Source organism: Taeniopygia guttata, chromosome 7 (assembly GCF_048771995.1).
Source record: "Taeniopygia guttata chromosome 7, bTaeGut7.mat, whole genome shotgun sequence".
NCBI lineage: Eukaryota > Metazoa > Chordata > Aves > Passeriformes > Estrildidae > Taeniopygia > Taeniopygia guttata.
The window spans coordinates 26,692,979-26,707,463 of record NC_133032.1 but is presented as its reverse complement, the minus strand read 5'-3'; the positions used below and the strand labels follow the sequence as shown (position 1 = coordinate 26,707,463).

Genomic DNA, 14,485 nt, shown 5'->3' with positions numbered 1-14,485 from the left:
AACATTCTCTATCATTTTTACCTTGCTTTTTTGTATGACATTTGCATACTCGGAGGGAATCTTTTTTCCTTCATTAGCATTTCTACATTTTCATTTAGTTTAACTTTTCCTTTTGCTACTGCTTTATCCTCTGTCTTCCTGGAACCCTCACTCAGCAAGTGAATGTTAAGCCTACAGTATAGCCACAAGTTCCTGAAAAAATTAATTAAAATAACCATAGATCATGAGTCTAATAACTTCTATGCTCAGTCTCAGGCAAAGCAAAGTGTCTCAGGGAGCAAAGAAACCTAGGGGCCCTCACCCTACAATAGGAATAAAAAATAGTTTTTTGCTCTTAATCTATCTTTGGACTTTTTACTTGCCTCCATAGAGGGACAAACCCCAAAAAATATAAACTTTTCTTCACAGTTAGTCTAAAACTGAGGTGCATAGATCCAAAACTGTGGGTTGAACAAAGCCTCTCACCCAGAGAGGGCTAAAGCTATGAATTCCTGATTTGCCCTCCTTACATTTTAAGCCTCCAGAACTGCTCAGTATAAACTGGTCTAGATGAAAACACCAACACCTGCTTTCAAGCACTTAAATTTCAAGCTGTCTTGCAGGAAAGAAGAAAGTATTGTAGTCTATGTAGTTGAAAGAGAGGCATGAAGCTGAATGAGAGGCAGGTAAAAATAAGGAAAGAAGTTGCCCACATATCAATGAGACTGATGCAAGAAATCTCTAATTCCGATCTACAGCTTCTCATTCTGCTAGACCAGCTGATCTCATTTACTTCACAGCGCCATATCTCCCTATCTCTCAGAGAGAATAAAAGAAAGAAGAGGAAAAACCCCTTCCTCAAGGAGTTTTTCTGGACATATCAGTGACTTTAAAATATCATTAATTTAGCCTTTAATATTACTTTGGAACGTTGCCTTTCCTGTTAACTGCAAGTCGTCATCTCAGGGTGGAGCTCTTTTGTAGGACACCAGAGCCTTTCTTCCAGTGAACGTGGATATCCTATTGTCTGTGGCACAGGGACTACTGCAAAATCCCACTTCCTTATTTTTTACAAAAATTCTGGGTAAAAACCCCTAGAACAGGACAACAATCCAGCCAGCCCTTGTCTAAGCGAAAAAGTGCTACCTGATTAGGTCCTAATTGCAAACAAATTGAAAACACTCAGGGGGTTACACCTGTAACTCATGAGTGGGTTACACCCTCAGCTTCCTCTGGGAGACAGGCAAGGCTCCTCCATGGCCACCATGGCTGGCAGCTGCTTTAAACCCCCCTAAAGTCCCCTCTCCCAGCAGTAATTTGTCACCTGAAGCTCAGCCAGGGTAATTCAGCTTTTAGAGTGGGCTCATAATGGTTTCTGGATTTGAGTAGCTGCTAGGAATTTCTTCTGGAAGCTGGCAAATTGTCAATAACTTCCTCTCCTACAACAAAAGAAACCACCTTTTAAATAAGCATTGGGTGCAATTTGCAACCCTTCTTTTGTTGTGGTTCCAGATAAATAATATTAAGCCTCCATTTGCAGGCAGTAACCTGGAGGAAGAGCTGTCTACAAAAATTTTGTCGTAAAGGAGAAAGTTCTTCCCAACACTTTGCCATGCTATCGCAGACCTGACAGCTTCAGCAGGAAAAGCTAAGGTCCGGTATTCCTTGTCAGGTGCATGTTATTCATACAGACTGGAAAAGGTGTTATTTTGGAAGACTGGTTAATATTTATGCCAATAAGACAGGATTACTGTAGTCGTTAAAGTAGAATATGTTTCTTAATGCAGATTTCATACTCATTTCAACAAAGACCAAAAGCGTGATGGTTCACTGAAATATCCAGTTCTTTGTCTCAGAAAAGAAGCTGGGTTTGGCAAATTCCATATTTAAACCAAGTGCCTCTCTTCTGGAAATGTAACGAGATACATAATGTTGCAAAAATCTTAAGCTACAGTAGCGTATGAATTTTTTTTTTTTTTTTTTTATCATGAGCTAACATTTTAATTCGACATGTAATTGTAATCAGATGTCCTAAACTATATCTTGTCATGATCTTAAAAAAACAATCTGTAGATACTTCTGTTTAACGTACTAGAAGAGAAAGATATTTTGCAGGTTTTGGGATCTGGGAGATGAAGAGATGCTTTCTATGTTTTTGCCTGTTTACTGGGAGGAAGAAAAAAGTAGCTCACATTATACTGAGGGATTGCTTTTCCAGGGTGGATGAAGTCCACCAGAACAAAATCCTGGTGGGTCTTGTCTTCCCAACTGCTCTTCATCCTGCAATAGCTTCACCCTAGAGTGTTGTCTAGAAAGACTGTAACCCACACTGCTGCTTCCCATCACAGCAGCCCCTCTGGCTTGAGCTGACTCCTTCTGAGAAAGCCACTAATCCTCTTTTTTTAATTTTTTTAATTCTTAATCCTGAAGTTGTTTCTGGCAAAGCTATACTTATCCAAATTTTCTCTCCTTTCAGTGTATCACTTAGCCATGGACATCTCTGGATTAAAGTTTAAATTTTATTGTTGAGCCCACATCCACTAAGAAGGCAATCATTGAAAGGTCACTCCTGGAAGCACTGGAGATGTGCTTTCTGTGGGATTTTGTGAATATTCCTATTGTAACTTTCACTTCAGCTTCACTGGATTTGTTATAAGATCTCTAAGGTACCTAGAAAAGTCTTCACTCCTCAGTTTGAGTGCATCTATAAAGCAGGGATCAAAATTCCTTGCAGGAAATGGCTGACTTGATATGTGTCAGCTGCAGCAAAGTTAATTTTCTTCCCAGTATTGCCTTGGGATTTGGGATTAAAATCTTGGTGCAAAAAGACTGCTGCTGCTGCTGAGCAGTTGAGGCCTTGTCAGCTTCTTATATTGCCCGGCCAGCGAGGAGGCTGGGGGAGCACAGGGAGCTGGGAGGTGACAGCCAGGACAGTGATCTCAGCTGGTCACAGGGACATTCCAGACCATATGGAGTCATCCTCATGCACAGATCTGTGGTGGAAGGCCACAGGAGCCTTCTGCTCAGGAGCTGGCTGGCTATAGGTCACTGGGGGGTGAGCAACTGCATTCTATGCAATTGTTTTGTATATTTGAATTCTTTTGTTATTATCATGATTTTCTTTTCATGTTCTGTCATCCAATTAATCTTGTATTTTTGTTACCCCCCAATTCTCCTCCCTGCCCCATTGAGGGGGGTGAGGAATAGGAAAGTGCCCATCTGATGTTTAGGGGCTGGGTTAAACCTCAGCAATACGGCAGAACGAAATGCTCAGACTTTCTCTGATTTTTGTGTGGAATCACACAGCTTGTTCCTCAGAGAGCAGAGGCTCCTGAATTACAGCAATGGCTCCTGCAGTCATCACAATCTTCTGTCACTGTCATGTTCCTTTGTGGCAAGGAAGATCATACCATACCAAACATGCAAAAATATTTCACTGATTTCTAGAATTGCAGTTATGTTCCTTTGTTATACTTGCTTGGGTTTGTATCAGATTCTTTTCACTCAATTGACTGAGGCCATAAAGCAGTTGTGTGATGCTTTGGCAGATGTGAATTTCCTTGGTTGGTTTCTTTTTCTTTTCTTTTTTTTTTTTTTTTTTTGCACAAACATCCCTGAGTAAGGCTGCAGCCTTTTTTGGAGGATGGACAGTGGTATCTCAATCAAGGAACAAATTACTAAATTTGCAATAGAAACACTTGATAGTGCGCCACTCTCTGATATTGAGAACATAACAAAACTTAATTCAGAAAGATGGCTTCTAACTCTACCGGCAAGGAAATGGGAATGTGCACAAAATAAACCTAGGGAGGGAGTTAAAAATGGACTCTTTAGCATCCTGCTCAAACTAGTGTTGCCTGGTATCTTTGCACTTTTCCAGACCTTCTCCCAGCAAAGGATAAAACATGAAATGCCAATAGCACAGCAGACAGATCGGCAATCAAGCTCTCTGGTGTTGTGCAATACCATAAAAATTTTCAGTTTTAATATTTGTACCAATCTACTCAGGTTCTCCTGAGCTCTGCACAGGCCAATTGTAATCTTTGTTACAAATGACAATTGTAACCTTTCTCTTCTGGCTTTTAGAAAAAGCATAAACTGCTTCTTTTCCTCTTTTAGTGGTCCTGAAGATATTTTCGAATAATTGCCTCACAGGAATGAGCAGCAAACCCACAATAAAATTTGTCTGTGGTTCTACAGCTTCTCAGGCATTTCTATTTCAGCTGTTGAACTGCTGATTTAGTTTTATCTTTGTCATGATTATTGAAACCATCTAATGCTTTAATTTTTACCTTGTTTTCTCTGTGATATTTGCATCCTTGCAGAGAATCTTTTTTTTTTCTTCATTAACATTTCTACATTTCCATTTCATTTTACTTTTTCTTTTGCAATTGTTTTACTCTTTCTGGAATCCTCTCTCAGTGAGAAAAAACTTCCCACTGAGTATTAAACCTTCAGTATAGCCTGCATTTCCTGAAAAAGTAATTTAAATATCCATAGATTATGTGAGTGTTTACCAGCTCATTTACTATGCTCAGTCTCAGGCAGTTATAGTAGATAAAAGAAAACCATAGGGGCCCTTATTCTACAACAATAATAAAAACAGTGCTTTTTGCTCTTAAACTGTTTTTAGACTTGACTTGCCTTTGCAGAGAAGAAAAATCTTCCATTTTCTTGGTGTTTTAATGGAAGAAAAATCTTCCATTTTTTGCATGTTGCTTCCATTGTTTCTTGCTGGCTTTGGCTGTGCTATTTCTAGCTGTAACACCATGACATTTTCTTTGTTAGATTTCTGTGTTGCTTGGTACATTCTTCTACTGCTTGTAGAACAGCTAGTGCTCTACAAAACCTTTTTAGTGCTGAAAACTTCAAGCTGGTTATTTATCGTAGCCACAAGGAAGCTAGCAGAAGGCAGGGAAGCAGTTTGGGAATTCAGTTTTTAGATGAGCTTTTAATGACTGTTTGCCAAACAAATATTGCACTACTGCTTTTAAGAAACCAAGAGGAGGCTTCTGTCAATGCTGGCAGTCCTGGGATTTGTTTCTGCCTGAGGACAGGTTAGTTAAGGAAAACAGAACCAACTCTTGTAACTCAAATTTAATTTAAATGCAGTGTCTTAGACTGTATTATTTTAATCACTCTATATTATTTTAATCACTCTGAAGTGGCTTTTTTTCTACCATTTTGAAGCTATTTATCACTAAGATAGAACTTCACTAAATGTTATAGCTGACGTTTACCTAATGCTACTTCATAAACTACAATTTATTAGCTCATTCATTCTAGGTTCACAAAATTAAAGCTGTATTTGCATGAGGCTATGCCATGTTGCCTGGATAAGAAAATGCCCCACACACTTTCTTGTTTTTTCCTTCCTAATATGATTCTACAATACTTGGAAGAATGCAGATACAGGGAAAGAGGTACAATATCTATGTATGCTCTAAACAGAGTCAAGAGAAAAGCATGTCCAACCACTTGCATTACAGATTCCTCAGTTAACTACCTGAGAGCTTGCACTTCAGAGCAGAGTTTCCTTTGGTGATTCTCCAGCCTTGGTTTTTACAGAATATTACCTCAGATGGCTCTCTAGTTACAGCTCTTTTTCAGTTCTCAAAGCACCTGGCTGAGGAAACTGCACACTTGATATGGAGCTAGAGATGCAAAGAGAGACAAAAGAAAAAAGAAAAGAAGAAAGAAAAGAAAAGAGAAGAGAAGAGAAAGAAGAGAAGAGAAAAGAAGAGAAGAGAAGAGAAGAGAAGAGAAGAGAAGAGAAGAGAAGAGAAGAGAAGAGAAGAGAAGAGAAGAGAAGAGAAGAGAAGAGAAGAGAAGAGAAGAGAAGAGAAGAGAAGAGAAGAGAAGAGAAGAGAAGAGAAGAGAAGAGAAGAGAAGAGAGAAAAGAAGATATTTTTCATAATCAAGTACTCTTCTCCTTCAACAAGCTAACAAACTACTTATACCAAACATGGATTATAATGCTTGATTATAATTAGAGATAACAACTAATTACAAACATAAACCTATCCTCCAAATGTTATTCATTTTGTGCATCTAGATAAATGTGCTGTAGAGATACAATTGCTTGAACATACTGCATCAAACCTTTACACTGCAGCTTGAATTTAAAATCATCTAAAACTTCTCTAGGAGGCAGTTAAGTTAACCCCTGAGTCACATATTTATATAAATTATTTCATGCCAGTAAGAAAGAAATCACAAAGTTCCTGCATGGGCAGTAAAAGCAAACAGATAACATCAGCATGACCCTATCAGCTTCCCAGCCCTTACCTCCCCTGCAGGGACACACATTAGGACAACATAGAAACCTGCAAAGCCCCTGCCCCTTCAGAAGGGGGAAAGGGAAGTTCTTGCCTGCTTCATTACAAATGTAACTTTATGTCTTGTCCAGAAGCTGTCTCCTCTCAGTGTTAATTCCCATTGCCACTAGGAATTGGCCAAATCACATTTCACTTTTGAATAAAAATTCTCTCTGGAGTATCAAACAATATTATTTAGGCGGCTTTTCTAGCCTGCTGATTTCCTTCATACAACTGACACAGAAGGTAAAAACTGACACAGAAGGTACTTTACAATACTCCTGTCTTCAAAATATTTCACAGTGCCTTGCAAATGATTTATGCAAACAGCAACCAAACAACAATTAAGTACTTCTATTTTTAATTTCCTGGGAATGAACTGATATGGAATGAACGCACTGGAAGGAGTTTTACAAAAAGGAAACCAATTACATAGCGAGAAGCATGTATTTAATTAAATGCTTTGCAAAGATACATGAATAAAGCTATGTGCATGACTTTCTTTAGGGAGAGCCCCAGCTGTTTATTTCTTTTAAGGAACAAACAAAAAAACGTGGAGAGCACAGATGCAGCAAAGAAACAAAAAACCCAAGTTTGTACCCACATACTTTACAAAATAAAGCATGTTGGAGGTACAAAACATTCTATATACTGAATGACCAACAAATAAATGCACTGTAACATTGTTCTCTCAAACACTGCAAGCCTAACAGCTAAGCTCTGAACATGACATTGACAGTAGGCATCTTTATTTTGTCAGCCTTCTAGAGAGTCATTTAGCACCATCACTTTGTTGCTTTTTTTTTTTTGCCCTGCCTATCTCCTATCTTGAAATAACAACAGAAGCATAGCACCTTTTAATACCTAAAAGAAAACCAGGACTATTAATTGCATCCCAACTTCCAGAGATGAGGTAGCTCATGCTAAGAAATGATGGAACTTTCCTGCCTTCACAACTCAAGGCCAGTAAGTCAAATTACCGGTGATGCATATCTGGATGTCAGCTAAAACCAAGGAATTTCTAAACTTTCTTTATTAGCAATTGGTCTGATATACATGTGAATGTTCTGCAATGCACAGAAATTGGCACCATATATAAGACATCTGTATAATTTGATACGTAATGGCTTCTTAGGTGGGAAAATATTGGAAAATCAACAAGTATTGGGTTTAAGACATATTTTGAAGATTAAGGATAATTTAATAGAATTACACAGATACATGGTGAGAAGTGAAATCTAGCCTTAAAAGTTAAGATATGGGACACCCCTACTGAAAACTCATATTTACCCCAGTAATGTTTTTACTTCATAAATTAACCATGGCTATGGATCACTCTTCTGAGCAGACTTACATAGAAAAGTACAAGAAAAACAATGCCAAATTAAGATGGTCTTGTCTGAAGAGATTTTCTTCTACGAAAGACACAGATTTCTGTGAATGGCAGCCACAGGAACACAAACTGGGGTAGAGGGAGCAGGTATGATTGAAATACAGCCAACAGTTCACAAAAGTGCTCTACTTTTCTGTTATTCAGTACAAATCAAAGCAAAGGAAATAATCATTAGAGCTTTTACATAGTTCCACATTAAATCTACCTATTTTGAATACCTGGAAATGTCAAAATAATTTGAAATAAAACAAAGGAAAAGGATTCATATTACTTTTAGAAGGTTGTCATCAATCCTCTTAAAATTGTACCAAACAGTTGGTTTCAATCATTGAAAACAGAAGGTTTGTAAGTAAAATAAATATTCAAAAGGAGGCCGGGCATTTAGAAAGAGCTGTATATACAATGCTGATCCAATATCAGCCATTACTTCAAGAGTCTCAGGATTAACTTCAATCAGTCTAAGTTCATGTTGAATTGCTGCTGTTGCTGGGTAGTGTGTTATATTCCCCCCTTGCTCTTACACAAAGCAAACTGGCCCAATTTCAATTCCAAATTCCTGGTCAGTACTGCCAATGTCCACCGGTGCAATATCGATGATGGGTAAGCGTGCCACGTTCTGCGTTCTGTACTCAAAAACAGTCTTGCCCACATTCCCATTACGTTTCTAGAGGGAAAAGAAGGGGAAAAAACTAAAAATTAGGCCAGGGCTCATGTCAAAACCAGCCTGAAGTGCAGCTGGTGAGTCAGTTATTGTTCAGGAGGGTGTCACTGCACCTTTGCTGAGTCACACCCTGAGCAATGCTGTCTGCACTGCACCTGGGTTATTTTGAAATGTCTCTAATGAGCAGATTGATAAGACTGACACATCAGGGCTGATTTTTCTCTTATGCTATTAAATTCTTCTCTGTGTGTTAATTTGTCTCACAAAAATTAAAAAAAACTACCTGATATCTACAGTTAATATGTTCCTTTACCCAGAATTGTGGGTTTACTTTAAAGCACAGAGCACTTTTTTCAGGTGCAGGTCTAGATTTAGGAATATTTGCCAGTATGTTGGTCTTGGCTGAAGCTGCTTTTGAACATGAAAAATCTACTACTTGCTAGTTTCTGTGCCCACCATGAAATTTTAGGGAGAGCTTTCCTTTCCAGCTCAGGTATAGTACCAATATGTTTCCTCCTCAGTAGTGCTGCAATAATCTTGCCCATCTGGCAGACAAAAGTTTGTGGTTATCTCACCAGTTTTCTCACCAGTTATCTCACAGCTAAACAAGTACTGGGAAATGCAAAATGCCGAGATATGTATCTTACTATGCTTACTAAGAAGGAATTTGCAAATAGCCAGTAAATAGTACAGACTTGTATTATGTGAAGCTAGAATTATAACAAAATCCCACTTTGATCAGTTATCTCTACAATTCATTACAAAATCCTGCAGAATTTTAATTACTTCCTTGCATGGGTGTTTTCTCTAATTCAAGAGAAAAGTGAAAATGTACAGAAGTGCTTTTGGGCAAAACCCCCAAACTTACAGAGCAGCTGTCATGCAGAACAGTGTATCTGAAGCGGCTGTTTCCCTCTGCCTTGATCTCCAGGTCATTGGCCCCTTTCAGAATCACAGCTTTTTTCAGGTTCTTCGTCTGGTCATCCATGTACCCAACACTGTTTTTGCAAAGGTAGGTGATGTTCTGGGAAGCTTCCTTGGACAGGAGGCGCAGGAATGTCATCTGAGTGACAGCTGTATCCCCATACACAAACTTTGGAGATAAAGAAATGGGTCAACTTACAGGACACTGAAATTAAGAGCTGGTGAATTTAGAAACATCTGTCATTATTGGCATCTTTCAGACATGACTAGTAGGAGCCCTATTACACCCTAAGGGTGGTTTCTTTAGTAATTTGCTGCCAGTTGAGGACCTCTAAATGTCACAGAACATCTAAAGAAATTTAGATGTTCTGTAACAGGGAAAATTTTGGAGAATTTTCATCTTAATTCTCTGCAACTGAACAACTCAGAGGAAGTTGGGCCTCCACAGATACGCCAAGCTTTGGAATGAATTCTGCCTCATTTCTGAAAGGGATTCTTACATATGAAATAGTGCATTAGAGCAACCTTGAAGCAGGTAAGAAACATCAAGCACAGAAAACTCTTTTACAATGCACCTGATATATTGCCAATTTATTTACTTGTTTTCTGTAGGGTTTGTATTGTATTTAGAAGCAGAACAAACAAAGTTTGACTATATGGGACTTATAAACAAAGTTTGCATATGGGTCTTATCAACTAATCAATCTGCACATGAGTTTGAGAAATGTTTCAGGGAGTGTCCCTGTTTCTATAAAAAAAAAAGCAATTTTTCTACCAGGAGGACAAATTCTAAAATTCTTTCATTTTTCATAAAGTTCTGAACTGTTTTCAGTAATCCAGTTGATAACAGCATTATTTTTCACTGACTAAATTTAAAGATAGTAATGCTCTATGAAATAACATTTGAAGATATTCTCTGTGCTTTTGATAAACTAGGAATAAAAATGGCAAAAACTAGTTAATAAATTATATACTTTGCATAGAGTAAACTTCTATTATTTGTCAGGATCATTAAGTACAATTTTAGAAGTTACCACAGAGAAAAAACCCAGCAGAAAGGTAAGTGAAATTTTTTCTGCCTAGAGACTGATGGATTAATCTTGGATCAACCTGATCATACAATAGCAATCATACTTTCATTTAAAAACAAATTTATAAAGTTTTGTAATTTTTAGCAGTATAGAGTTTTCTGAAAGGAAGATTAGAATTCAACTAAAACAGCAGGAATCTGGATTATGTATCAGGGTACAGTTGTTTATGGACAGGATAGCCATTTACTAAAAGACTGATAGAGAAGCTGATGTTTTTGTCCAGCAGTGCTCTGCTTTAGCCAATCGTGCATTAGATGCACTTGCATTTTTTTTCCCAGCTATTTCCTATCTTTATTATAGGATACTAACAGTCAATTGGCTATAAGCCAGTCAATCAACAGGTATAATGTTGCGACTGTAGCAGAACCTTCTCAGAGCAGCAGATGAAGTTCCAAACCACAAGGCAACAAGTTTCTCAGAAGGCAATTCTTAACAGTAACTATATTTATTTACCTGTGATCCCCTGTTCATATCAAGGCCATACCAAACAGGCTTTAAGTCAGAGGACTTGCTGGCCCACCATGTTTTGCGGGGCACAGTGGATGGGTTAGCAGAAATGCAGGTCTCCCCAGTTTCCATGTTGCAGTACACTTTTATAGCATCTTCAACACATCCTTGGTTAGGATCAATCCAGTATTCACCTACAAAGTACAGAAAACGTGACTGTTAGATTACAAAGATTTTTGAAACAACTGGGAAGACATAAGCAGAAATATATTGCAGCAGTGCAAAGCAGTGACCCAGGCCATGCTGGACACGAGGCAGCCTCAGAGGGCAGAGAGCAGAGGTGTGAACACACACCGCTCCTCTTGGAGGGGTGGCACAGCTTCAGGTCGTCACAGGTCCGTGCTGGGTGCTTCTTGGAGCCGTCAGGGCTGCGCATGGTCTCAATCTGGCTGCTCAGGGACTTCAGCGTGGCGTGGACTCCTGGGTCTGTTTTATTGTGGTCATCAGGGGCTGCTTCATCTTCAGTAAACTCTGGTAGTGGATCCGCCATGGCATCGTCATAGTGTCCCATGATGTCACCGATGGCAGCAGTGAGGTGGCCTGGAGGCCCCGGAGGCCCAGGAGGACCAGGCTCACCTGGTGGGCCCTAAGGTTCAAAACAAACAGGCAACAGAGGTCCAGTAGAGTAAATACTATGCCAAATGACAGCAAAGCCTACCACCAAAAACCCCCTCAAAACTTCGGGGCCAGTCACTCTAAAGCACAGGGAATAATTCAGATATAAAGAATTCACCTTTCAAAGAACAGGGATAAGAGATAAGAACTACATGTGAGGTATGTATTCACTCTGCTTCATGTCCTCTCTGATTGCCTTAATGCCTTGCTCAGCTTTTTCCTACTCCTAATTTTAAAACCAATAGCTGGAAAAAGTCTCCAAGGAATGCCCTCATTCCCTTTGTTAAACCTGTCTCTCCTTGTTCAGATCCCTGCCTAACAACATTATTTCTTAAAATTCCTGCTTTCCATAAGTTGTCTCAGGATCATTTTCCTGGATGGCACTAGGAACATCTTTATATTTATCCAGCACAGTGCTGAGCTCTCTGGCCACAAAACTCTGGTCTTTCTGTGTGACAGAATCTACATCATCCTTACTTGGCAGAGCAAGTGTTTTTCTAAGTAAATTTTCCCAAATGGTGGGTTGTGAAGTCCTTCTGTCACCATGAACCAGGACACGTGAGAAGATATCTGTTAATAAACATCTCACCCTGCCAGCCCTTCTCTGGCAACAGGAAGTCTGTAATGTACCTCCAGCTGAATTTTGATGGAAAGCAAAACTAAGAATATTGGAATGTGGTATCTCTTGTGTGGTTTCATTACACAGTTCATAGAGACTTATTACATTCTTATGCTCTGCCGTAGACTTTTCATACAGGTCTTGGTGTCTGGACAGAAGTGGAGATACTGATAATTAGCAGAAATTGAAATTAAATAGGCAGAATATTAGCACATGATGAACACAGGAAACACCATGTCTTACCAGACAGAAAGTCAGAAAAAACTGCCTTCCTTTTCCTGACCATTATTTTTCCTGACCTCTTCCTCAAAAAAAGCAATATCAATTTTTTAATTCTCCACCTGACCACCCAGATCACTCATTTCTCAAATTCCTCTAATTTTTTAAATTTATCTTCTTTCAAATAGTTTAACTACAAACTACCTTTTTCTGAGTATTTTGGATTGGTGCATGTGGAACATGCCCAGGGCATTCAGCAAGGTTTAGGACTCTTTCCATACTGGTCAAACCAGTTTTCCTCAGTAGTGAATCAGGTCATGGTTTGGTGTCTCTAAGCCTCAGCCCAGCATGAAGGTCAGCGGGGCTCAGTGTTAGAGTTTGGGCTGTTTATTAGGAGTGAAGGATCTCCCTAACACATGGCACAGTGGAGGAGGTGCTGGCAGGCAGGCAGCAGGTGGCTGTGCTCACTCTGTGGGACTGCCAGCTTTGAGCTACTGCTGGCCTGTGCTTGGGCCTCAGGGTTTAGGACCCAGCTGGCCAAACAGCCGTGTTAAACCACAGATCCAGAAGGATCCAGTAAGCCACCTGCAGAACTGCATTCAGCTCAGCCTAAGGAGAGCACAGGTGGATGAGACTGGGATCATCCCAGGTTCAGAAGATGAAAATTAGTAAGAAATTAACCCTTTCAATACAGTTACCCTGGATGTTTGTTGAAGAAGGTACCACATTTTATAATTTCTCTTGAGCTCATAGATGTCCAAGAAAATAATGTGATGGATTATAAAAAAGAATCTGATTATTTGAAGGTAACCTTTTCCCCCATATTCCCATCAATTTACCTCAGGTCCAGCTTCTCCCACAGTCCCTCTAACACCAGGAGGCCCAATTGGCCCAGGTAGACCAGGACTTCCATCTTTTCCAGAAGGACCAACTGGACCTGGAGGACCCTAGAAAATATAGGAGACAGATGTAATGTAATTTATCATTTAACAACAAAATTTTACAAAGCAGCCCATTATAAGCAATATCTTGTCAGGAAGCAATCTGATTATTAGTGCCTATTACCAAACTTTTTAAAATTACGTCTTTTCTTCTTCTGTAAAAGTAAGAAGGTAGTTTAAAAGCTGCTGTTCTCAAGTGAATCACCTGAGATAATATAACTTGGCTCAGATGTATATCTTTTTCCTTAACCAATTAAGTGGGATCAGTTCCAGATTCCAGATGTTGTGCAGACTGGAGTAGCTTTTGTACACCCTCAGATACAGAGTCAGAGGTAGATGTAGATGCCTCCCTTGGATGTTCCCAGTATTTCTCCATTATTTTTGAATGAATGGGGGATGAGTGGCAAAGCTGCCACATGTATGACTTTGTATCAGCTGCAGCAAAAGTGTCTGTAAAAAGAGACTGCGGCCCTGTAGTCATTCTGAGCCAATATTTTTATCTACAAAAAACTACACTCTTGACAAAGCTTTAATATATTAAACAAGGTGATGTCTCAGCAAAATATATTAGGGTAATGACCATATGATATCAAAGTCATTAAAAGTCATTGAAATACAAGTGATGCAGAAATAGACATCTGAGCAAGGAAAAAAAAACAAACCCAAGGCAAGAAAAACCTTAAAAGTTATACTCACCCGAGGACCAAATGGGCCTGGAATGCCAGGACTACCCTGTTCACCAACTGGACCCTAAACAGAAGAAATTATCATATCATTGTGCCATTTAAAGCATATTGCTTTAGTTTTAAGGCATTAGTGTGTGATGCACACAATCTGGTAGGAATAGGATTAAAAGGTACACAAACAATGGGTGGTACCTTTATCTTAATCCCACAGTAACTTAATAAAATTTACTGGTGCTTGCTGGTAAAGCTGTTTCTCTAGAAAAGCCCGGGTTTTGAGGTATTTATAATCAGAGTGGCTTGCAAGAGAGTAAATGACAGCCAGTGAAAAGGTAATTTGGGTGTCAGGCTTTTTGTTGCTGCTGTTCCTGTGCAGTGAAACTTCCAACATTTGCACAGCACCAGTGAATAAATGTTTAAAAAAAAAAAAAAAAAGAAAGTTTTCCATGATATTTCCATTCAATTGACAATGCATCCTAAAGTTATTGAAAATATTAGCAAGAGATGCTCTCACAGTCCTTTTGGGATTTTGCACT

The 14,485-nt window shown here is 39.1% G+C and overlaps 1 protein-coding gene across 2 annotated transcripts in view; it reads right to left on the bottom strand.

Annotated features, from left to right (window-relative positions):
* Nucleotides 1-6,640: 6,640 nt before the first annotated feature.
* COL5A2 (collagen type V alpha 2 chain) overlaps nucleotides 6,641-14,485 on the bottom strand; it is a 97,824-nt gene continuing 89,979 nt past the window's right edge. For both annotated transcript variants that reach the window (XM_002191958.7, XM_041717408.2), the window contains exons 49-54: nucleotides 13,963-14,016; nucleotides 13,165-13,272; nucleotides 11,167-11,458; nucleotides 10,819-11,006; nucleotides 9,219-9,443; nucleotides 6,641-8,353 (exon numbers count right to left, since the gene is read on the bottom strand). In XM_002191958.7, the coding sequence (XP_002191994.5) occupies nucleotides 8,207-8,353; nucleotides 9,219-9,443; nucleotides 10,819-11,006; nucleotides 11,167-11,458; nucleotides 13,165-13,272; nucleotides 13,963-14,016 (1,014 nt within the window). In that variant the 3' untranslated portion in view covers nucleotides 6,641-8,206. The remainder of the gene's footprint in view (nucleotides 8,354-9,218; nucleotides 9,444-10,818; nucleotides 11,007-11,166; nucleotides 11,459-13,164; nucleotides 13,273-13,962; nucleotides 14,017-14,485) is intronic.